Source organism: Sparus aurata, chromosome 22 (assembly GCF_900880675.1).
Source record: "Sparus aurata chromosome 22, fSpaAur1.1, whole genome shotgun sequence".
Lineage (NCBI taxonomy): Eukaryota > Metazoa > Chordata > Actinopteri > Spariformes > Sparidae > Sparus > Sparus aurata.
Window position 1 is genome coordinate 1,712,023 of NC_044208.1, and position 25,738 is coordinate 1,737,760.

At 44.4% G+C, this 25,738-nt stretch overlaps 1 protein-coding gene across 1 annotated transcript in view; it reads left to right on the forward strand.

The window, feature by feature from the left end:
• Positions 1-4,687: 4,687 nt before the first annotated feature.
• cfap206 (cilia and flagella associated protein 206) overlaps positions 4,688-25,738 on the forward strand; it is a 34,198-nt gene continuing 13,147 nt past the window's right edge. The window contains exons 1-5 of the mRNA XM_030406261.1: positions 4,688-5,095; positions 5,356-5,439; positions 5,927-6,017; positions 6,474-6,662; positions 7,045-7,212. Of these exons, the coding sequence (XP_030262121.1) occupies positions 4,988-5,095; positions 5,356-5,439; positions 5,927-6,017; positions 6,474-6,662; positions 7,045-7,212 (640 nt within the window). The 5' untranslated portion in view covers positions 4,688-4,987. The remainder of the gene's footprint in view (positions 5,096-5,355; positions 5,440-5,926; positions 6,018-6,473; positions 6,663-7,044; positions 7,213-25,738) is intronic.

Below are 25,738 nucleotides of genomic sequence, written 5' to 3' on the forward strand. Positions count from 1 at the left end.
CAGGAAGGCAGCCATTTAGATGTGTGGCTGCGTTTTTGTGCAATTCATGCCTACTTTGAAAACTATCTTGTTCTAGAGCTTAAACACCACAGTCTTCAAATTAACTCAGTAATTTTCTTCATGCCTTGAAGAACAAAAGTTATGGAAATCATTCAGCTGCGCCAAACTTTAGTGGGCGGTGCGGTGGAAACCATTTTGTCCTCACGCCGTCAAGCATCGAGGCTTTATAACTTCAACATACAATGTCCTATCCACACCAAACTGCTCGTAACTGTAGAGGCTGTCTCCCCGAACAAATCTCAGCGTCAATAATTAGTCTGCCATTTTGCTTTTGGCCGCCATATTGAATTATGCCAATCTTCGTACTTAAATTATCTCCTCCTACAGATGTAACACCACCGACTTCAGAGTCACTCAGTAGCATCCTCTGACCTTGAAGATGAAAAGTTATTGAAATCTTTATCCTACGTCATTCCTGCTGACAGTTGCGGAGCCCGCCATAACAATCCTTCATCATGAAGCATCAAGTCCTGATAACTCCTTCATACTATTTCCTATCTAGGCCAAATCTAGAGGGAATCCAGAGGGAGTCCCCATGAATAGATCTGTGCATCAATACTGTGTCATATCCATAGCCCTACCCACTGGAAACATAAATTAGTTTTAATCTCATTCCATTAGGGCTCCTACAAGCTGTGAGTGACACAAGTCGCCACTAGATGGCAGTGTTGTCTTTCAAGTCACAGGTGTCCTTTGTACTTAGCAACCTCTGGATACCCTCTAGATAATTTCATTCCATGGCAGGAAGTCAGCCTCAAATTTATCAGATTTTATTGAAACTTCAAAATGTGGCCGCATGCACTTTATGGAATAAAAACTAGCAAACAAAGGAGAACTTAGATCAAAAGCATGACATTCATAGACAGCCATAAATACATTTTTGAAAGGAGGCAAGTGAAGCATCATTTGACACTCATTTATCTGCATTGATCACAAACATAGTCAGATGTACATGGCATTTGCAGGTAGTTTTGTCTAAATTGCACATTACAACATGGAATAATTGAAGGGTAATGTTTAGAGCCACATAATGGATAAGTCAGTGGTAGTAAGCCACAGCACACAATTTTCAATCAAGCCAGTTTGCTAAGAATGCCATTTGTGTGTTGTGTCTGCCCTGTCAGTGTGGTACAAAACAAGATGGGTGGAGTTGTGATTCTGACCAACTTTTCCACGATGAACACAGTGGCTTCCCCTGCCATTTTAAACAACTGAGTGAGTTCTTTGGTTAAACACAGCTACTGCAGGACCAGTGGTGCCCCCAGGAGGGGGCCATGGCCACCCCTGGAAAATTGCTGGCCACCCCACTGCTTCCCCGGCGGAGGAAGTTTACTGCAAGCCACAACCCCCCCTTCTCTGTCCCACTTCCAATCTATTCCCTGCAAAAACACAGGTGTCCATGCCTGAATTCCAGACAAAGGCAAAGAGAAGGCCGTAACACTTCACACAACATAACGGTGCAGAATCGACTGTCAAAACGTACCCGATTACTAAATGTTTTAGAAATCATTCACCTGTAGTCCATTTGGATTTCTGTGAATTGCAGGAAGTTGTTCTGACTTCATCTGAAAGCACTTAATACTGGCAGGGGCAACCCACCACGTTACAAACACACGTTGGGAGAAGAGGCTCCGTGAACTACGATCAAGCAACAGGGCTTCAGCGAGGGCCCATTCATCACTGCTCGCAGTTTTAATTTGTATTTGATATTTGAGTTAGTCTATTTAGTTATTGTATATAATTCAGACTTTTATTGTATTTGTTTCTTTTACCTACCTCATTGTTTTTGGATTTTGATTTATGTCAAGTGGCTGTAACACTTTAATTTCCCTTTGAGATTAATAAAGTACTGTATCCATCAACCAGTGTCTCATATAACTGGCAGTTTCAAAGGTGGTATTTTTATTAGGCCCACTCTGTAGTAGTAGCTATATCTACATACATTTTAAGCTAATCATTTTGACTAATCACCATACTTTGGTTTTGTAGAAATTGCATTTTTGCTGTATCCTGTGCTGGTTAAAAATGACAAAAGTAACAATTCAGAGTAATGTTTCTCTGTTACTGTATTTGTTTATTATTCAAGTTTGTCTTTTGCATCCCTCGTGATCAACTCGTCTCCGTCCTCCTCACCCTCTGCCATCTTTCCATCAAGTAACGTAACTGACTCATGCTAACCTGTCTGTATTCCCGTGCAGCAGAGACGTTGTATGCAAGGATTAGTCCGTGGTGTCACCGTCATACGGAAGTGCTTCGGTCGGCTCCACATACACGGCCATGTGTGGCGGTGGCATCACCGACTTATCCTTTCATTTCAGACCGCAACAGAAAGCTCCGCTGCGCTGAACTTCAGAGGTGTTCATAAAAATGTAGCTTGTGTGGATGCTACCGCGCTACTTGGTCAATAAAAGAGCTAAGCTACTGAAAAGCTATTTCATTCAGAAAGTAGCGACGCTACCACCACGCTACTGAGAAATGTAGTTAAACTAGTAACTGCCCAACACTGCATGAACGCTATGCATGAACGTTTGTTGGTGCTCCAGTATAATCGGTACCCCTGAAACTCATCCAATGAGAAACGTTCCGCGGTGCAAAAATTAGTGCGATTAAAATGCGTTAATTTTTTTAACGCGTTATTTTTTGTGTAATTAATTAATCGTAATTAACGCGTTAAAGTCCCGGCCCTAGTATATATATATATATATATATATATATATATATATATATATATATATATATATATATATATATATATATAATGTGTATGTATATATATTCTTTTCCTCCAGATGCACCCTTCTATAATTAAGGAAGGCGACAGACTAAAGTGCATGACCGTGTCATCATCTGTGTCTGCTTGTCCTGTCTGCCCCAAATTCACAACCAAAAGTGTCATCCAGACACATACTTGTGTTTTTGCATGTCTAAGGGCATATTGTAACCAGTGTTATACTGGGTTGCACTCCTTTGAGGTCTGTGGATAAGTTTTAGCACAGAAAGCAAGTTACTTTCAAGAGATCCCTACTTGTAGCAGTCAGTGGAGTGTTTCACTTTTTGAAGTATACATAACTGTTTAAAGTAAGGGAAAAATACATTTGTATATACTGTATAGGATGTTAAGTAAATATTTGTCTCTCAGGTACTGTATGATTTTTAAGACAAATTACTCTCCCTTTTTAGAAAAGATCATCTGCAGATGCAATCTGCCCTGCAGAGATGGAGGCCATTTTCACTGTCCATTTTGTGGAACTACAATTATCCGGAAAGACACCATTATGCCCCATCTTATACAGTGCAAAAATGTGATATGGCCCAACTCGCCTCAGCTCCATCCTCTCAACCTCCCTCACTAGAGACCCATCCTACTGTTTTATCATCAATGAGTGTGGAACATTCATACACACTCCCATACTCCCTGTATTCCAGAAATAAAATAGATTTAATAGAATACTGACAATCTGACAATAGGAAAGTCTTATTATTACAGTAATTTAATAGTTATAAATGAAAATGAACACATCTCCAGACCCAGGAACTCCCTGTTTTGTTGCATCACACTTGTCTGGGGCCACTGTGTTGCTCATGATGCTCCTCTCATCCCTTAAGATCCCTGGTAGGTGAGGAGAAGACCAGCAGGATTGATGTATTTTAGCTAAGCTTCTCCACTATGCTTTTGAGCAAACAATGTGTGGATAGTCTGTACTGTGTTTAATGAAGGCATCCTCTGGTGAGCAGGCTCGGCCATATATAGGAAAGACAGGGAGAGCATGCCAGCTTCCTGCAAACAAGATCCTGTATAATATCTGGTCAGTATAGTCCTTACACACACACTTACACACTTACCAATGATTTACAGTGCTGGCCTTGTGATTTTTCAGGTCTAGTGTGAATGATATGTGTGAGCAGCCCCCACATACACACACACACACACACAAACCGTAATATGAATATTTACAATCAATATTAATTGTAAATTGATTAAATATTCATTAATTAATAAAATTCATATTTACCATATACTAATGTGATAGTAAGTATGACATTTGTTGTGGCCGTTTTATTAATTCTCTAATTTCAGAATTCAGTTTATTTAATCTTAGTTTTTCTTCAGTCATATTGTGTGTGTGTGTGTGTGTGTGTGTGTGTGTGTGTGTGTGTGTGTGTGTGTGTGTGAGTGAGTGATTGAGTGAGTGAAGCCCCCTACCACCACCACACAAACATAATATTCATATTTGTATTCATAACGTTGATATTGAAGCTAAATTCATGAAATGTTAACATTATAATTTAGTGATTATTATAGGCTTCTAACTAACTTATGAGTGAAGTCATTGTGAGACAATTAACTAATCAATTATACCGTTACAATAAACAGGTAACTGCACATAATGCATAGAATTATGTTATGTGTAAACCATACAGTCTATGGTGTAAACGTATGTGTTTTTTCTAAGCTTTTATTTTGGTGATTAACTAACTTCAGCTTGAGACTTCCGGTATGGATTGGATAAATGGCTGCTTTTATTTTGGTGATTAACTTATTTCCGCTTGAGCCTTCCGGTATGGATTGGATAAATTGCTGCTTTTATTTTGGTGATTAACCAACTTCCGCTTGAGACTTCCGGTATGTGGCAGCGCTCTTGTCGGTCATCTTGACCGCAGATGGGTACTTTTGGAGTGGTTCTGTATCAGTAAATCTGTCTCATGGTCTTGGGGTCTCGGTCCGGTCAGATTCAGGCAGCTCGCCTCTCGACCCGCCCCCCTCACAGAGAATAGGTACAGTTCCTCTCGACACTTCGGCTATCTGACGTCACTTGTTGATTGTTACCATGACAACCAGCGTTCTACGGGCCGGTGTTGCTGTAGCGTCTCATCGATACCTGTGTTGATCTACCTGTGGTTCAAACGAGACCTTGAGTCCGCAGAGATGTCCAGAGCTCAGGCAGAGAGCGTTATCAAGAAGATCATCCGTGAAGTGGTGCAGCGGTGTGCACAGAGAGGACAGCCTGTGTCCGACACCCTGGTGGCCTTCATGGTCAGTGAGCTCACCCACAGCTACCTGCAGCCCGTCGAGCTAGTTGGCTAAGGCTAGTTGGCGAGTTAGCTAGACAGCAGTTCAGCTGATAGACACACCGTGGGCTCAGCCTACTGGTGCTCTGATATACTGTAATATATGTTCTGTTCAGCCATGTGGTAAAATGTTATATACAGCAGAAGAGTTGAATCACATCTTGTTAAAGCCTGCCACCCTGTGGATGCTTCTGAACAGCTGCTCCTCTTCTGCATCATCCTCAGGTGAAAGCTGTGGTGCTGGACCCAAGAAATGGCTTTAATGATGATCGAACTCTGACCAAACAGGACATCCAACAACTGGAGGAGGTGACTCACTGTATTTTTGTTATTATTTATGAACCCGGTGTAGTTCTTCCTGCAGCATTGGCCAACTTTGGGAAATTAACCCAAAATGTATTTTGGCATACCTTTAAACATGAAAGGCATTTGATGCAAGACCGGGCCACCCCACCAGAATATCATGACTAGACACCACATATAAAGCCTGTTAGAGATGTAAAATGTTCTCAATTATTCATGTTCGGTTTATTCTCTTAACTATTAATAATAGCCTCCAAAATAAATATTAGACTGGATTTTGTTTAATCACACTGACAGGCATACAGTCCTGCTGGAGAAGTGCTTAATTTCTTATTTATTGTTACTAAATCTATTAGTGGTCAGATTTAAACCAGTTGAGTTTCAGTCAAGTGTTTTAGTCCATCTGGTTTATTAGACTCAAACATGTACGTGAAGCAACACAGTGTGAAAACTTGGTTGTCTTTCTAATCTCCACCTGTGATCCTTCTCACAGCTGTGTCTGGATCAACTGATGGAGACATGCAGTCCGTCCCTCGACACCATCAAAATGCAGGTGTATTTTGATATGAACTACACGTCCAGACGTAAGTGTCACTGTATGAAAAGACATACTAATGTTGTCGGTTTCTGTGTCTGAAAATGATGAGAAATGGATGTTAAAACCAGATGTGATTTTTATCCTGCAGCATTAAACCAGTTTTACCAGTTAAGAAGAAATGCAAGTTTTAACCTCCACTCAGTTTACAGGCACTGAACCTTTCATACATGCCTTCATTTGGTTATGTTTGGATGACGGCAATGCTGTTTATGCCTGCCAACATTAATAGGCCACAGTAAGACAGACTACAGTGTGTTGAACTGTTTGCAGCTACAGCAGGGGAGCAGAATACATGTGTTAGCATTTTGTTGTGGAATGAATCAGATATTTTTTATTGTAACTTTTTTAAAAACTACATATTTACACACAATTAGGACAGGAGAGAGAGACAAGTTCTGTTCTACCATGAATCTCACAAAGCGGGTGCTGTGTGTTTGTGCAGGGGAGTTTCTGGAGGACATCCACCAGGTGGTGGAGTCCAACCTGAGCACAGTGAGCAGAGAGATCACCGACAGCAGGGTGAAGACACGGGAGGAGTTAGACGCTTTGTACTGCAAGATGGTCTCATATATCCTGCTGCGTTCCGGCATGGGCTCACCTACAGATGTCAGCACTATGCAAGAGGCTACAGGTTCACACTTGCTGTTTGATGATCAGTAAAAGTATAGTGACAACACAACACTCACTGTATAGCAGGGTGAAGAGCAGTGCCTTCCATTTCAATAACTTACAAATAATGTTCCAGTACTCCAGACAGCACGGCCCATATCTGTGAACTGTACAAGCCTCTACTTAAGTTTATTAATCAGTGAATTTGGATTCAATAACTTGACTGAAAGATTACAGTGCATTTAAATGTGTTATCTTGGTAGAAAGGTGTTGGACCTCCTTAAAGCTGTTGGTTCTGAATGGGAGCAAACACCTGCATATACTTTGGCCATTCACTGTACAATGTTCTGATAATGATGATGATATCCTGACTGTTGTCTTCTCCTCCTCTGCTTTTGTCCCAGCTGCCCTGCAGAGTGTCTTCCCCCAGACTGAACTGGGATCCTTCATGGTACTCTTGAAGAGAGACAAGGAGCAGCAGCTCCGTGAGCTCACCATGATTGTCACAGGGATCCGTCTCTTCAACAAAGCCAACGACAAGAGAGAAGAGAAGACTGACCTCTATAAACTAAGTACAGTACACCAGCCTGCTGACTCAAAAAGCAGGTTGTTCAATGTTATTAAAAGTGCCCTACGCACAGGAGTATTCTTATTAGATGTGGTGAAACAATCAGTGAAATCTTCTATAGTCCCCTATCTTTTAAAAAGGGCACCATAGCAAATTTGACAGATAAGCAGCAAAATAATACTCACCTGAAGGTACAAGGTGAATTTATTTATCATTTTTACAGTGCTAGGGTTTCAAAAACCACACTGGCTTTGAGTCATTTTATCAGGGTGTACATGCATCCTTAAAAAGTCTTAAATTCATGTATCTAAAATTAAGGCCTTAAAAGTCTTAAATTAGCCTTAAAGGGATATTCCGGTGTAAATTGAATCCATGGTCTAACATGGACACCGGATTTGTCGGAACAGATAAACGAATCTCACCACCCGAGAAGCCTTCCTTGTTGTGGGGAAGCCCTGTGAGTCGATTACCGAGTGCAGTAGAGTTCCGCAGCTCAGTGATGATCATTACTGCGGGACTCTACTGCACTCGGTAATCGACTCACAGGGCTTCCCCACAACAAGGAAGGCTTCTCGGGTGGTGAGTTTCGTTGATTTTTTCCGACAAATACGGCAACTATATCAAATGTTTGATGCCTCGAAATATGTGCTGGAACCCTGTTTCTAATGTTGCTGAAGTTTGGTACTGTTCTGAGCATTATTTATGGCTTTTTGATGGCGGTTTTATATTTGAACCCATTTACTGCAGTGTATTGTTGTCGTGCGGTCGTTTCTGAGGATGCTAAAACTACGTTAGCTAGCGGTCTGCAAACTTTATCTCTCGAGAGGAAGTCTAACACAGTTTCACGGTGTGTTAGACCATGGATAAATTTACAATGAAATATCCTTTTAAATTACTGTAGCGTCCACCAGGACGTGTTGGAAAGATGACCAAGTGTTGTTCAGCAACCACGTAACCACGCCAAAAACAACCAGAACATAAAGTTAGCCATAACTAATCGAGGAGTCACGTGGGTGCAGCTTCCAAGATGGCCGCAAGTTAGGGGAGCTCTCGCCCTGCACATGCTAATTTTCTTAGTTATTAATGTAAAAGCGCATATTAAGTAATCCAACACCCACTTCGCAGAAATGTCAAAGATGAACAACGTTTTGCAGAGCGTCACAACTGATGTATCGTCTATTAAACAAACAACGGAGGAGCTGAGTAATACGGTGACGGCCATGCAGGAGAGGCTGGGTGAGGCTGAGGCACGTATCGTACACCTGGAGGAAACGTCGGAACAGCTGCTGGACGACAAGGAGAGCAGGGATAAGCAGACGGAGCTACTGTGGAACCGAGTACAAGCCCTTGAAAACCAAAGCAGGTGAAATAATGTGAGGTTGGTTGGACTAAAGGAAACATTTGACACGAATGGGACTCTGCTCGATTGTGTCCAAAAAATTCTTGTGGAGGGCCTCGGAGTTGGAGGCGACGGGGAGGTGGAGATAGAGAGGGTGCACAGGCAGCTGGCACCGATGCCGAACGCAGATCAGCCCCCGAGACCCGTGCTGATCCGTTTTCTGAGGCAGTCTGCAAGGGATAAGGTGATCAATGCAGCAAAGGAAAAGCGAGGATCTGTCTGGGAGAAATGTCGCCTATCTGTGTTCCCGGACATGTCTAGAGAGTTAGTGCAGAAGAGGAAAGTGTTCACTCCGGTGAAACGTAAATTGCACAAGCTGGACACCAGATACACATTGGCTTTCCCCGCAACGCTTCACTTCAAATGGAGAGGAAAAAACGTGAGTTGCAACACTGTTGAACCTGCGGAGAAAGTCATTAATGAGCAATAATCAGGAGGAACTGTGGACTGAGATGAAGTAGTGAGGGGAGTTGTTGTTTACACCCAATGTAGGACTATGCGTATTGTTTTGTACTGGATGGATCCATGTGCGGGCCAGGGAGAGGCTCCACTTGACACGGGACGGTTACCATGGGAGCAGCGTTCACCTCACGGACCATACGCGTGTTATCCTTTTTTTTTTCTTTTTTCTTTTTTCAGCAGCGGGGAGGGCTCAACACTCGGGACACTGGTTGTGTTGCAGCCGGACACCTTCTGTTTTATCTTTATGTGTAAGTTCAGTTTACTCTTTTATTTCCTATTGATTTTATTATTAGTATTTATTTCCAATCTAGGAAGGGAAAAATATGACTAGTAGGTCAGTTAAGTTTATTTCTTGGAATATAAATGGTTGCAGTAGCCCTATTAAAAGGATGAAGATAATATCTTATTTAAAAAATAACCAAGCAGACATTGCAATGATACAGGAAACCCACTTGCAAGGTTTGGAGGTGGAGAAATTTAAAGTGGGATGGGTGGGACACTTATTTCATAACTCATTTTCAAACAAACGTAATGGTGTTCTAATTCTAGTTCACAAGAACATTTAGTTTCATTCTTGTTGTTTAATGACTGGGAGTCATGTAAAATGTTGAACGGCGTTTATTCATAACGGTATGAGCCTGCAGGCAGACGTAGGTACAGCCACCATGTGTACAACAACTTCCTGAAGAACCGCCACTCCAGTCTCGTTATAAACTATCGTGAGACTCTTGCCAGGTACGGCAACACAGTGTGTTCAAACAATGTAACAACACAACTGTCTACATCCCCCTTCTTTAGTTGTGGTCCTTAACCAAAATAATGTAAGAGAAGGTAAAGTTATAGGACAGAATACGAAATAGGATGTATTAACAATTCAGGCTGCATTAACCTTACACCAAGAAATGAAATGTCCAAAACCAAAATGCATCATCATCACAGTTTTACACCGTAGTTGCATCAGCTCAGTGAATAAATGCAAAACAAAATAATGCAACTTCTCATGGTTATTCAGTGAATGACTTATGTCTTGATTAGCTTAAGTATCTAGCATTTGGCTTAGACACTCTACCACATCTAGTGACATACATGGAAGTAACAGGCTGAGCAAGGTTTTTATCTTTTATCACAACACACTTCTGTGACAGTCCATCAGGAGTCTTTGCAGCACTCGTCTGTCCCTGACATTGTGCTGATGATGTGTGTTCAGCGTTATTGCGCTTTTCAGTCTTTTGTGTTTTGTCCATCTGTGGCTCAGGTGCTTCGGGTGTGTGTTGCAACACATCTGGGTCCTGTGCATGTGTGACAGGCTTTGGAGGTTGGGGCTCCATCACTGGAAGAATGTGACGTCGGTTGCGTCTGTACTCCTTCTCCTCGACCTCAACCATGTACGAGCGGGGCTCGCCACAAAGTCTCTTTATTACTCCTATTTTGTCGTGTCCTTTTTGTGATTGGAGTCTTACCACTTGATTAGGTGTTAGTGGTTTACTCGTTTTGTCATAGTATTGTTTTTGTACTCTGCGTTTCTTTTTCAGCTGGGCTTTGATGCTGGCTGTTGTTTTTGCAGCTGGCTCTAACATCTGTTTGCTGATAGGCAGAGTTGTTCGAGTTCGTCTGGATAAAAGTCTCTGTGCAGGTGAACCCAGGATCTTGTCCCGTGGCATGTTCCTTAGGTTCAGCAGGTTCAAATAGAAGTCTGTTCCGTCTCGGTTTGTTGTCTCTAACAGTTTTTTCGCACTCCTCACTGCTCTTTCGCTGAGACCATTGGACTGAGGGTATTCAGGACTACTGGTCACGTGCAGAAAGTTCCAAGATCTGGCAAAGTCGCAGAAGGTTTGGCTCTTAAACTGGGTGCCATTATCTGAGTACAGCTTCTGTGGTATGCCATGAGTCGAGAAGTGCCGTTTTAACTTGTTGATTACACCTAGGGATGATAAACTGTTGAGCTGGTCGATTTCAAACCATCCGGAGTATGAGTCAACAAGCACAAGATAATGTTGGTTGTTCCATTCAAATATGTCTGTAGCAACAATAGACCATGGCAGGTCGGGAATTGCATGTAGTTTTAGTGGTTCTTTTTGTTGGTGAGGTTTCAGGCTGTTACAGATGCTGCATGCCTGAGTAGTGGTCTCAATGTCCTCATTTAGTGACAGCCAGAACACACTTTCCCTTGCCCTCCTCTTTGTGCTCTCAATGCCTGGGTGCCCTTTATGCAATGCTTTGAGATATTCAGAATGTAGGGATGCGGGAATGACTGCTCTGCATCCTCTCATGATGATGTTGTTTTCAACACAGAGTTCATCACGGAAACCAAAGAATGGTCTCACCTGTGCAGGAATGCTACATGAACGTCTTGGCCATCCATTCTGAATGAAGTTAGAGAGTGTTTGGAGGATTGTGTCCTCAGCTGTGTGTTTCCTGAGTTCCTCGAGCCGCTGTGGGGAGATCAGCTGAACTGCCATCACTTCAAACTCATGCTGCTCCTCTTTTTGAGGAGAGATGTTGCGCCTTGGTGCACGTGAAAGGGTGTCAGCCAGGTAGAGGTGCTTCCCCTTCTTGTAGATGAAAGTCAGGTTGAATTTTTGCAGTCTTAGCATCATGCGTTGCAGGCGTGCTGGGACTGTGTGAAAGGATTTGTTATGAATTGTAACCAGAGGCTGGTGGTCAGTTTCAATCACAACTGGTTTACCATAGATATAGTCATAGAACTTGTAACATGCGAAGACCACAGCTAGTAACTCCTTCTCTATCTGTGCATATCTAACCTCTGTTTGGGTCAGTGTGCGTGATGCATATGCCACAGGTTCGCCATCCTGCAGGCAGGCAGCTCCCAGACCATGTTGTGATGCATCACAGGTGAGAGTCACTGCTTTTTGCATGTCGTAATAATGAAGCACAGGTGGACTGGTGATGCATGCCTTGAGCTTGTCAAAAGTTTCTTGCTGATGTTGTGTCCAGTTCCACACTACCTCCTTATGTAGCAGCTGGCGTAGTGGTGTTGACAGTTCACTCAGGTTGGGAATGAATTTCCCCAGATAGTTGACCATTCCAAGGAAGCTTTGGAGAGCTGTCTTGTCCTCTGGGGGTGGCATTTCACTGATTGCTGTGATTTTTGTTGGATCAGCCTTTGTCTGTAAACACATGTCCAACATAGCTCACCTCTCTGAGCCTGAACTTGCACTTTTTTGGATTAAGCCTGAGCTTTACTTGTCTGGCTCGGTCGAGCACCTTCTTCAAGTTTTTGTCATGTTCCTCTACTCCATTGCCACCAACGATGATGTCATCCACAATTATTGCACATGGATATCCAGCAAATATTTGTTCCATGGCTCTCTGGAAGACTTCAGAGGCAGTGTTAATGCCAAAAGGCATCCTCAGGAACTTGAATCTGCCAAAGGGGGTTGTGAAGGTAGTGTGAATGGATGAGGTCTCGTCCAGCTTGATTTGCCAGAAGGAGCTTTTAGCATCCAGGACTGAGAAGACGGTGGCGCCTGACATTTGTGCTGCGACCTCCTCTACTGTGCGCATGGGATGGTGAGGGCGCATCAGTGCCTTGTTTAGGTCTCTCGGGTCTATGCAGATGCGTACGTCATCAGTCTCTTTTTTGTGTGTGGCAACCATGTTTGAAACCCATTCTGTAGGATCTTCCACGGGTTCAATTACTCCTAGTGTTTGCATTCTCTGGAGCTCTTTTTCCACTTTTCCTTGCATCGCCACAGGGATGCGCCGTGGGGGGTTAACTACAGGTGCCACGTTTGGATCTATTTTCATTGAGTAGGTCACAGGTAGGTCACCAACTTCATCTTTAAATAGATCTGCGTAGTCCTCAAACACTCTCTCAGACAGAGCTTGTTGCTGGGCAGTGTCTATGTGGTGTACTTCTTTACTGAAAGTGACCAATTTCATCTTTAGGCTATCCTTTAGGCCTAGAATGGAATGTACATTTTCTTTCACAACCTGAAATTGCAGGTCGTATGACTGCTCATTTAGCATGCATTGTAAATTCACTGCACCGATCGGGTTGATCATGGCTCCTCCAAAAGCAACTAGTTTAACTTGCTTGTGTGGCTTGTACAACGATTCAATGTGCCTTATGACTTTGAGGGTGTCTGCTGAAATTACATTACATTTAGCCCCAGTGTCTACTTTTAGCTTGAGGGATTTGTTGTTCACCATCACAGTGCAATGTCCTTCCTTCTTGTTAGCTTGTACTGGGTTCATATCACTTTCATCATGTAGTGATAAGCCTTCAATAGTGAATGTATCCTCACTTGCCAACTGATTTACTTGCTTGCTGAATGTGTCATGTCTTGATGATCTGCTTGATCTTGCTTTTTGAAGTGATTCTGTTTCTTGCACTTGTGACACACCTGTCCAAAAGCTGGGCATTGTTCTCGTTTGGCTGGATGAGTGCCACCACAATTTTTGCATCTTGAAATGATTGCTGATGAATTTTCGTGCTTCATGTCATGTTTCATTTTGCCCTTGAATTTGCCACTGCGCTTTATTTGCACGGCATCCACACTGGCAGTAGTTGCATGCTTTGGTGCACAGAGGGCTTTACTGTGTTGTTCAGTGAGCTCGCTTATCTGACAGATGCGTATTGCTTTTATTAGTGTGAGGTTAGTCTCCTTGAGTAAGGCACGTCTTACACTGTCACTGTTAATTCCACAAACAAGTCTGTCTCGGATGAGCTCGTCCTGCAATGCTCCAAAGTTGCAGGTTTTTGCCTGGCTTTTTAATGTACTCACATATGCCTCAATTGTTTCACCGGGTTTTTGGTACCTGGTATTGAAGTTATGCCTTTCCATTATCACGTTAGTCTCTGGGCTGCAGATCTCCTTAAACTTCTTCTTTAGGCATTCGGGATCCTCTCTGGACTCTGCCGGTGTTATGACGTCGTTCTGCTCCGACATGACCGCAGGTGCATATGTGAATGACCGCTCTCTCTCAATAGCTTCGGGTCCCGCCAGATTGAGGAGTATGTAGGCTCTGGTTTTGGCAGGTTTATCACTATGTGCGGCAGCAATGAATATTTCATATTCTCGTTCAAACTTGCGCCAGTTCTCTGCCACATTTCCATCGAAAACGAGAGGGTCTGGACGTCGGAATCCGTCCGCCATTGTTCACTTGCTAGCTTAGCACGGCTTGAACTTTTGCTGTTTACCGTCTCCGCCGGCTCCGGAGAGTTGTCCGGGGAATGTCACGCTGAGTGGCATCCCACTTCTGACACCATGTTGTTTAATGACTGAACGGCGTTTATTCATAACGGTATGAGCCTGCAGGCAGACGTAGGTACAGCCACCATGTGTACAACAACTTCCTGAAGAACCGCCACTCCAGTCTCGTTATAAACTATCGTGAGACTCTTGCCAGGTACGGCAACACAGTGTGTTCAAACAATGTAACAACACAACTGTCTACAATTCTGTTAAAACAAACTAAAGATGCAGAGGGAAGAATTATTAGTGTTGAAGCTAGAGATGCACCGATCCAGTTTTTTCCAATCCAATCCCAATACCGATACCTGGACTGAGCGTATCGGCGATACCCGATCCGATACTGTTGTTGAATTAATATAAACTGTATACCTTCCACCATGTGAAAGGGACTAAAGGCACCACACTTTCCTAACTAAGACAAAATAATCAAACAGTTACCGAACATTGTAAACATGTGTAACATTAATAATAATAATAATAATAATAATAATAATTATATATTTAATTTATATAGCGCCTGTCAGGGTACACAAGGACACACGTAACAAAGTGGAACACACAAAACAAAGAATGAATGTAGCGCCTGTCAGTCAGCACGGAGGGAAAACTAGCAAGGTAACGTTAGTCAGCAGCACCGTCCGTAAACAAACTAACGTCTGGAGGCTCCGTGCACACAGCGGGGGCGACCATCCAGCATCACTGTGAGCCGGGGAGACCGCAGCAGCAGAGGAGGAGACAAAGCAGCCCGGCAGTGAATAACCCTGAGGTTGTGGTGGAGGGAGGACCAACGGAGCAACGATGGACAGCCCACAGAGTGTTGAGCACGTCGGTTTGAAAGTTAGCGTTGCTAGGCTAACAGCTGTTAGGTGAAGCTGACAACTGATGGCGGGGCTACTAGCTAATCAGCGGAGAAATGTGACGTGATAAAGTGTAACGTCCTGCAAACAGGAATACGAAATAAAACATAGCAGCTGAACCTAAGAATAAACTAATAAAGAGTTGGTCAAACAAGAACTTGCGCTCTGCGACGGAGGGGGGGGGGGACTGGATCCAGCCGTTTTGTCAATATCTGGCGATATCCGATCTTAATATCGGATCTGTGCACCCCTAGTTGAAGCGGTGGTCGAAGGTGTCCCTCTTGTATTATGCAACATATATGCACCTAATAAGGGAGACCCCAGTTTCTTCCACGAGGTAAACAAATTTTTAGGAGACACTGAGGGAGAAATTATTCTTGCTGGGGATTTTAATTAAGTTATGGATCCAGTACTGGATAGGAGTTTATTTAGACCCCCCCTACTGACTAAGGAGAGAGAGGCCTTGAATATGTTGACTAGAGATGTGGGCCTAATAGATATATGGAGGCTGATCAACCCGAATGTGAAGGATTTTTCATTCTTCTCCCACTGCCACAAAACTTATTCCAGAATAGACCTTTTTCTATAAGTACATCCCTGACAGATAATGCGGCTGACTGTAACATAAAGGCAATCTCCCTCACAGATCATGCGCCAGTTGAGCTATTTATCAAGGCCAGTCTAAAAACTGAAAGAAGAGGTAGATGGAGATTAAATACTGGATTATTGTTGGACTCAACCTTCAAAAAGACAGTTGAGGAGGACTTAAAAACCTTCTTTGAAATTAACATCGGTAGCACCAAAGAAATAACTACTGTGTGGGAAGCCTCCAAGGCATATATAAGAGGAAAATTCATAGCACAAGCCACTAAAAATAAAAGAGAGAATTGCACCAGGATTAAAGATTTAGAAAAAGAGATAAAAGATAAGGAATTACATTTGTCAAAACACTTATCGGACAGAAAATGTCAAGAACTTTGTAAGCTTAAATATTCTCTACATGAGATTTATAATAAAAAAGCAGAATATGCACTTTATAGATTAAAAACAAACTTCTATGAAGGTGGGGAGAAAATGGGTAAATTACTAGCTAGACAGTTAAAAGAAAAAATCTCTGCAAACACCATACCAGTGATAAAACAGGGGGACGCACAGTTTTTTGCTGCTAAAGACATAAATGGAATATTACAACAGTTTTATGAGAAGTTATACACATCCTCCATATCTCCTAATATCTCACAAGAAGTTATAGAACAGTTTCTCCTTAACATAGATGTGCCCAAGCTTTTACTTCAGGAGGCAGCGGGATTGGAATTACCCATAACTGAGGCTGAAATAAGGATGGCAATTTCCTCAATGAAAAGTGGGAGATCACCAGGTTATGACGGACTCCCAGTGGAATATTATAAAGCGTTTACAGATATTGTGGTTCCAGTACTACAGCAGGTATATCAGGAGATATTCGATAAGGGCTGTGTAGCTCCAACTTTTAATGAAGCTGTAATCTCACTAATCCTCAAAACAGGTAAAGATGCAACGGACCCCTCTAACTTTAAGGCCCCCACACATCGCCCAGACGTCCAACTGCCTTATTTGACCACTCTCCAACCACAGTGTTGCCTCTCGTCTGACCCGTTCGGCACAAAAGTTGCATTGAACACACCGCTTCAATGTTCTGCCAGCTCCACAGTAGCGTGTACATTCTGCGCTTGCGCGAGATGCAATAAGCCGGTGGCTCTAGTGTTAAAGACGCTGGACTAGAGGTTTATGCACGCAACTCTCTTTACTTTCGATCAAAACGAAACTTAACTATTTCAGACAAAAACAGCTGCATACTAAATATGCAGCAAGGCATTACTAAACGAACACAGATTAATTCGTCCTGAACGGACATAATAACAGCTAGTCTCGTGCCAGTACTCCAAAGCATGAAAACAAGAAATGACGGAACGGAGTGCGTAGAAAACCAATGCGCACACAGTATTCCGCCCCTCCCACGCACCGCGCTGATTCGCTAGCACACTGCCAATCAGAGAATCCAAATGCTTCAGACGTCCAACGGTTGGGCCGGTGTGTGGGGGCCTTTAGACCCATAAGTCTCCTTAACCTCGATTGTAAGATTCTTACAAAAATCTTAGCAACACGCTTACAACTTGTCTTACCAAGTATTATACACCCTAATCAGGTAGGCTTCATGAAAAATAGAACTTCAATGGATAATGTTAGACTTCTGTTACACCTAATGTGGTTAAGTCAATCCCAAAATGTTCCTATAACGGCTATTTCTCTGGATGCAGAGAAGGCCTTGATAGGGTGGAGTGGCAATTTCTGTTCTCCACCCTATCTCATTTTGGTTTCCACTCTAACTTTATTAAATGGATAAAAATGCTGTATAAAAATCCTAAAGCAGCAGTGATGACAAATGAAATAATCTCCCCCTTCTTTAATTTGACCCGAGGAACACGACAGGGATGCTCGTTGAGTCCACTATTGTTCATCATCTTCTTAGAGGTTCTGGCAGTGTCTGTCTGGCAGAGCACACCCTGGAATAAAAGGAGTATGGGGAGGAGACACTGAACATAAATTATTATTGTATGCTGATGACATTTTGGCAGCAGTATCTAAGCCTTTAAGTTCCCTACCACATCTGATGGAAACTATACAATCCTTCTCAAAATGTTCGGGCTACTCCATTAACTTGAGCAAATCTGAGGCATGGCCTCTCTCCAGATGGTGTACATCATTTATGGTGGAGAAGTTTAACTTTAGATGGATACGGGAGGGAATGAAGTATCTGGGTATTAAACTTTCTGATGATATGGACAAAATAGTAGCACTAAACTGTAATCCCTTACTTCAAAAGATAAAAACAAACCTTGATAAATGGGGGAAACAAAAATTAACATTGTGGGGGAAAATTAATGTTATAAAAATGATAGTTGCTCCACAGTTTAATTATGTGGCAATGATGCTACCAATGAAGATACCACCCTCCACTTTTAGACAAATGGATGATGTAATAAAACGTTTTTTATGGGGCCAGAAAAGACCTCGAATCAAACTGAGAAAGTTATGTGTGCATAAGGAGGAGGGAGGGCTGGGCCTCCCAGATTTTAGACTGTATTATTTAGCTTTCGAGATGGCCAAAATAGCAAGATACTGGCATACTGCAGGGAAGGAAGCAGCTTGGATGGAGGTAGAAAAGAGGGTATGTTTGCCTTTCCAACCTGTGGAAGTATTATCACAAAAAAGGTTTAACATCACAAATCCAATACTTATACATTCAAGGGATGTCTGGATCAGGGTGCATAAAATGTTTAAACTTACACATACTCTACAAAGATATTCGTCGTTGTGGCATAATCCTGATGTCTGTGTTGGGAAGAAACCTATATATTGGAAACGGTGGCATTCTAGTGGTTTAGGCACCATTAACGATCTATTTGAAGATGGGGTATTTTTGTCATATGATAAGCTGACAGAGAAATTTCATTCGGTGGGTAAAGACAATTTTTGGAAATTTTTGCAAATAATACAATAATTGTATTACCTCAAAACCATACAATATTACTAATAATATAGTGATAGATTATATGAAACTTCCAATTAGAAAACGAAAAGCTTCACTATTTTACAAAGTTGCTAATTCTTCTCTTGGCAATGACTCTAATCACTTAAAGATGATTTGGCAGAGGGACCTCGGAGGGGAGATTGATAATGATAGATGGATGAGAATTGTGGCTGACTGTGGTAAATATGTGAGAGAGGTAAGGGGTAAACTTACACAATATAACATATTACATAGGTATTATTACACACCATCCAGACTGTATAGGATGAAACTACAGGGTGATGACTTATGTTGGAAGTGTAGAGAGGAAACTGGGACCCTTCTTCACTGCATGTGGGAATTTGTTTTAATCAGACCTTTCTGGGCCCAGATACTAATTATTTTAAGTAATTGGCTCGGGGCAGAAATCTCCTCAAGTCCAGAGCTCTGCTTACTAGGGAACAAATCCCAGTTACCCAATATGCAACATCTCTGTAATATTGGTTGGTACAACAACAGCGTGTCGAGTCATTTTAAGACACTGGAAGGCAGCAGAGTTATCACACATGAAAGAATGGGTCTATGCAATGTCTGCAACTGCATCTTATGAATGTATGCTTGGTAGACTGAGTGATGACAAGAGGGAAGGGGTGACCCCTTGGGATAAGTTTTGGGACTATATAAAGGTAAACAATGACCCCCACTAGGATTTTTGCTGTATACCACACGTTCTTGTGGGGTATGTGGAGATGTGCTAGTGATGTACAGTGGGTACGGAAAGTATTCAGACCCCTTTAAATTTTTCACTCTTTGTTTCATTGCAGCCATTTGCTATAATCAAAAAAGTTCATTTTATTTCTCATTAATGTACACTCAGTACCCCATCTTGACAGAAAAAAAACAGAAATGTAGACATTTTTGCAAATGTATTAAAAAAGAAAAACTGAAATATCACATGGTCATAAGTATTCAGACCCTTTGCTCAGTATTGAGTAGAAGCACCCTTTTGAGCCAGTACAGCCATGAGTCTTCTTGGTAATGATGCAACAAGTTTTTCACACCTGGATTTGGGGATCCTCTGCCATTCTTCCTTGCAGATCCTCTCCAGTTCTGTCAGGTTGGATGGTGAACGTTGGTGGACAGCCATTTTCAGGTCTCTCCAGAGATGCTCAATTGGGTTTAGGTCAGGGCTCTGGCTGGGCCAGTCTAGAATGGTCACAGAATTGTTTCGAAGCCACTCCTTTGTTATTTTAGCTGTGTGCTTAGGGTCATTGTCTTGTTGGAAGGTGAACCTTCGGCCCAGTCTGAGGTCCTGAGCACTCTGGAAGAGGTTTTCTTCCAGGATATCTCTGTACTTGGCCGCATTCACCTTTCCTTCAATTGCAGCCAGTCATACTGTCCCTGCAGCTGAAAAACACCCCCATAGCATGAAGCTGCCACCACCATGTTTCACTGTTGAAATTGTATTGGGCAGGTGATGAGCAGTGCCTGGTTTTCTCCACACATACCGCCAAAAAGTTCAATCTTGGTCTCATCAGACCAGAAAATCTTGTTTCTCATAGTCTGGGAGTCCTTCATGTGTTTTTTGGCAAACTCTATGCGGGCTTTCATATGTCTTGCACTGAGGAGAGGCTTCCGTCGGGCCACTCTGCCATAAAGCCCCGACTGGTGGAGGGCTGCAGTGATAGTTGACTTTGTGGAACTTTTTCCCATCTCCCTACTTGATCTCTGGAGCTCAGCCACAGTGATCTTTGGGTTCTTCTTTACCTCTCTCACCAAGGCTCTTCTCCCACAATTGCTCAGTTTGGCAGGACGGCCAGGTCTGGGAAGAGTTCTGGTCGTCCCAAACTTCTTCCATTTAAGGATTATGGAGGCCACTGTGCTCTTAGGAACCTTGAGTGCTGCAGAAATTATTTTGTAACCTTGGCCAGATCTGTGCCTTGCCACAATTCTGTCTCTGAACTCCTTGGGCAGTTCCTTCGACCTCATGATTCTCATTTGCTCTGACATGTCCTGTGAGCTGTAAGGTCTTATATAGACAGGTGTGTGCCTTTCCTAATCAAGTCCAGTCAGTTTAATTAAACACAGCTGGACTCCAATGAAGGAGCAGAACCATCTCAAGGAGGATCAGAAGAAATGGACAGCATTTGAGTTAAATATGAGTGTCACAGCAAAGGGTCTGAATACTTATGACCATGTGATATTACAGTTTTTCTTTTTTAATAAATTTTCAAAAATTTCTACATTTCTCTTTTTTTCTGTCAAGATGGGGTGCTGAGTGTACATTAATGAGAAATAAAATGAACTTTTTTGATTTTAGCAAATGGCTGCAATGAAACAAAGAGTGAAAAATTTAAAGGGGTCTGAATACTTTCCGTACCCACTGTATATGTTGATGTGCATGTGTGAGGGCATTTGTTTATTTGTTGGTCTCACTTGTCTATTTTCTTTTTTGTATTTGTTTTGGATGTGCTGGGTCTGTTGAGTGGATGTTTTGTTTTGTGGAGAGGAGGCTGAGTTTGCCATGTACTAAGCCTTTGAAAAGTTCAATAAAAACTTGAATAAAAAAAAAAAAAAAAAAAAAGTTAGCCATAACTCTCTCCCAGTCCATTGCTTTCTCGCCGGCTTGCTCTCACTCACAGGCTCCTCTCCCACACATGCGCGCTCGCACTCCCCTCATTCCTCCCCACTCGCACCCCACCCCCCTGGCTACTCATTCAATCCCAAACATGTCATTAACTCACAGAACATTGACATTATAACAGAACATTACTGCAGGGCCGCTTTGGAGTGAACATAAGCGGCTGTGCCTGTAGCCTTGGAACACCCTGTTGAAGAGCAGGGGTTGAGTTTGAGGTTGGGAGAGGATGTGTAGAGTCAATAGGGGAAACAGTCAGAGAATCTAGGGGTTTGGTTGTCTGGTTTCTCTGGGAAATTGCATAGGGTCCAGGACGCTGATGTGGCCGTGCATCGCCTCTGTATGGGGCCAACCTGTCCCTGTGGAGGGCCACCCGTCTCCCCTTAGGTGGCAGCTGAACCCTATACACCACCTCACCCAGCTTCTCCAATACCTCACAGGGGCCCACTCAGTGAGAGTCCAACTTAGGGCACCGGCCCTTCTTCCTCCTTGGACTATGCACCCACACCAGGTCCCCGGCCTTGAAGTCCCCCCATCTGGCCCTCAAGCCATAGTTTCTTTTCTGCCTCATGCCTGCTTTCTGCAGCTGGTCGCGGGCAAAGCTGTGAGCTAACTCCATTTGGTCCTGGAGCCTCCTGGCGTATTCCGGTCCAGGTGGAATAGCCGATGGGTCTGGGGGTCTGCCAAAAGCCATTTCTGCAGCTCTTGCCCCAACATGAGCAAGGCAGATGTGCATGAGGTGGAATCCTGCACAGCCGACCTGTAGGCCAATAGGACGAAAGGGAGGTGCATGTCCCAATCGCACTGATGTTCTGCAGTAAGGATGGCGAGTTGCTTTGCCAGGGTTCTGTTGAACTGTTTGACCAGTCCATCACTCTGAGGGTGTAAAGGTGTAGTTTGAGTCTTTTGCATGCCCCGATGGTCACACATAGCAGAGAACACGCCTGACTCAAAGTTTCTTCCTTGGTCGCTGTGTATGACCTCGGCCGCCCAAAACCTGGTAAACATGCCCTCCACCAGGGCATCTGCAACCGTGTTCGCCTCCTGGTCCGGTATGGTATACGCCTCTGGGCATTTTGTAAAATAATCCATGGCAGCCAGAACGTACCAGTTCCCTTTATCTTTGCGAGGGAACAGGCCCATTATGTCCACCGCCACCTTCTCCATAGGGGCCCCCACCGCCAGCTGCTGAAGCTGGGCACAAGACTGGTCTGGGGGACCTTTGTGCGCTGTACAAAGGTCACAACGGCAGTAGAAGTCCTCGACATCTCTCCTGAGCTGACCCCAGTAGAAACTTTGCCGGAGTTGATGAAGGTTTTTTGAGATTCAGAAGTGTCCCGCTCCCGTAGTGCCATGTGAGGCCTTTAGCACCGACTCTCTAAGTGCTCTGGGGACCACCACCTGCCACCTCTCCTCCCCTGTAGCTGGCTTTTTCCAGGCTCTCTGGAGCACTCCATCCTTCACCCTGAGAGCCTCAAACTTTGCAAACAGTCCCTTGGTGGAAGGCGAGCACCCTGCAACCTCAGTCCACTGTGGCTTTTGACCTGACTCCACCCACTGTAGCACTGGTTGTAGATCAGCATCCTGTTCCTGCTGCGCTCTCCATTCAGGTGAGTCAACAACCTGTGCCTCTCTGCAGACGGGCCCGTCTCCCTTATGCATGGAATCTTGCTCCTCCTCCACACGAAACTCTGTCTCCCAGGCCTCTCTCTTTTCACAGTATCAGCAGCCGCTGGGAGCACAGGGGCGTCGAGACATGGCATCAGCATTGGTATAGCAAGCTCCAGCCCAGTACTCTACTTTGAATACAGCACCAGTTCTTCCAGCCAGCGTGCAATCTGCCCCTCTGGCTCCCTGAAGGACATTAACCACTGGAGGGCTGGATTGTCAGTTCGGACCATGAAAGGCAGGCCGTAGATGTAATACTTGAAGTGGCTTATTGTTCTCACAATAGCAAGGAGCTCTCTACGTGTCACACAATAGCGCCGTTCAGCTTTGTTGAAGGTTTTACTGAAGTACGCCACCACCTTCTCCCCCTCCGGTCCCACCTGGCTCATCACCGTACCCATCCCAACATCGCTGTGTCCAGGACGAATGGCAGGTTGGGATCTGGGTGAGTGAGGATGGGAAATTCTGTCAAGGCCTCCTTCAAACAGCTGAAGGCCCGCTCGCACTCGGGAGTCCAGGTAAAATCACAGTCTTTCCGCTGCAGGCAGAACAGAGGTGCAGCTATACAAGAAAAGCCGTGCATCTTACTATAGGCAGTTTGCCTATAGTAAGATGCCAGTTCAATGAAGCTCTTCAGCTCACGCAAGTTGGCGGGGACTGGCCAGCTCTTCACTGCCCGCACTTTTTCCCCCAACGTGCTGATGCCCTCTTCCCCAGCTCTGTGTCCCAGAAACTCCAGCTCTTTCCTCATGAAGCAGCACTTGTCAGGGTGGCGCTTCAGACCTGCTGCTGCTATCCTCTGTAGAACCCGCTGCAGGGCCCCCGAGGCTGCCTGGAAGGGGCTCCCGAGGACCACGATTAGGGGTGGTAATCGAGAACTGGTTCTGACTCAGAACCGGTTCCAGCTGACTAATTCCATCGGAATTGTACGCCTCCACCGTTATCGATTCTTCTTAGCAATTCTCTCATTCAATTCCTACCTTCAACCGCGAGGCAGCATCATGGAGAGGAGGAAGCGATCTAAAGCCTGGCTGCATTTCACCAAACAAGATGAGAATTCTGACGTGTGTAATCAGTGCAATGCTACCCGTGCTACCAGTGCAGTCAACCAGGATGAGAGAGGACGGTGGCTTAAATATCGCCGCTTCTCAGTTGGTAGCAAAACTGCTTTTTTCTGTTGAAGAAAGAAAGCCAAGTTGTCCCTTCATGCTATGGGGCTGTGCTACTAACTCTGAGGGCTGCACACCTGAACAATTGGCTCCGTGGACTCACCTTTCTCCGCTGATCAGCTGTTAGCCCCTGCGATCAGCTGTTAACCCCACTATCAGCTGTTAGCCCCGCGATCAGCTGTCAGCCCCAGCCAGTGGCCCCGGCAATCAGCTGTTAGCCTAGCAACGCTAACTTTCAAACCGACTACTCAGTACTCTGTGGGCTGTCCATCATTGCCCCATTGGTCCACCACAACCTCAGGATTAGTCACTGCCTGGCTGCTTTGCTGCTCTCCCCTGGCTTGCGGCGATGTTGGATGGTCGCTGCTCCACCGTTGCTGGCGGGGTCTTCAGGTGTTCAGCGTCTTTGTTGTATGTTTGAGTTGAATATGTTCATGTTCAAAATGGTTGCTTTTGGTGCAGAAGACTGTGTAGAACTCCTTTTTTGCCACTCAGTGAACTACTCAGGAATTGATATGAGAATTGATAAGGAATTGGATCGATAGACAGAATCAACAATGGCATTGATATTGATAAAAACATATCAATTCCCACCCCTAACCAGGATAACGTCCAGGTAGACCAGACATTCGGGGAATGTCGGCTAACACCTTTTCCATCAGCCGTTCGAACGAGGCCGGAGAGGAGAGGACTCGGAACCGCCACAACCATCTGCTGGCACAGAAAGCTGTCTTCGGTCTGGCTTCAGGGCTGAGAGGTACCCGCCAATACCCACTGCGTAGGTCTAAAGAGGAGAACCAGGACGAGCCAGACACGAGTCCAGAGACTCGTCGATGCGGGGAAATGGGTATGAGTTTTTCTTGGTCACGTTGTTCAGTGTTCTGTAGTCGACGCAGAACCTCATCTTCTGACTTTTCTTCTTATTGACCATCACAACCCCCGAGGCCCAGGGGCTGTCAGAGGGCTTGATGATGCCAGCCGTCAGCATCTCATCGATCACGCTGTCTGCAGCTGCCTGATGCGCCAGGGGGAGGCGGCTGGGGCGTGTCTTTATGGGCCGTGCATCCCCAGTGTCAAACTCGTGCTGCACCAGATGTGTCAGGCCCTCTTCTTCTTCTGTCAGTGCAAAAATGTCCTTAAATTGCACCAACACCCTCCACAGGCCACGGGTGCAGGGGGGGAAGCCCGGAGTGGGGAATTTGACTCACGATGTACCTCTGCTGCCCTCAAGGTTGGCAGATGTGGTTTCATGGCTTGTGCGGGGTGCACCATTTCAACTGTGGGACCTCCTGGAAAGGCCAGTGTGTTCCTCCCCAGGTCTAGCACACCGCGGGCAGATCGCAGGAAGTCCAGTCCCAATATGCAGGGGTCCTGCACTGCTGCGACCCACACCCTAAAGTTCACTGCCAGCCCCCCCACCTGTATAACCACCACCCCTCTTCCAAGCATAGGGGCTAAATCACCAGTCACAGTTCTCAGCTTCACCACAGTAGGTTTCAATTGGGTCCGTGCCGGGATCAGGTCCGGTCTCAACAGTGTAGCGGTGGAGCCAGTGTCAACAAGGGCTT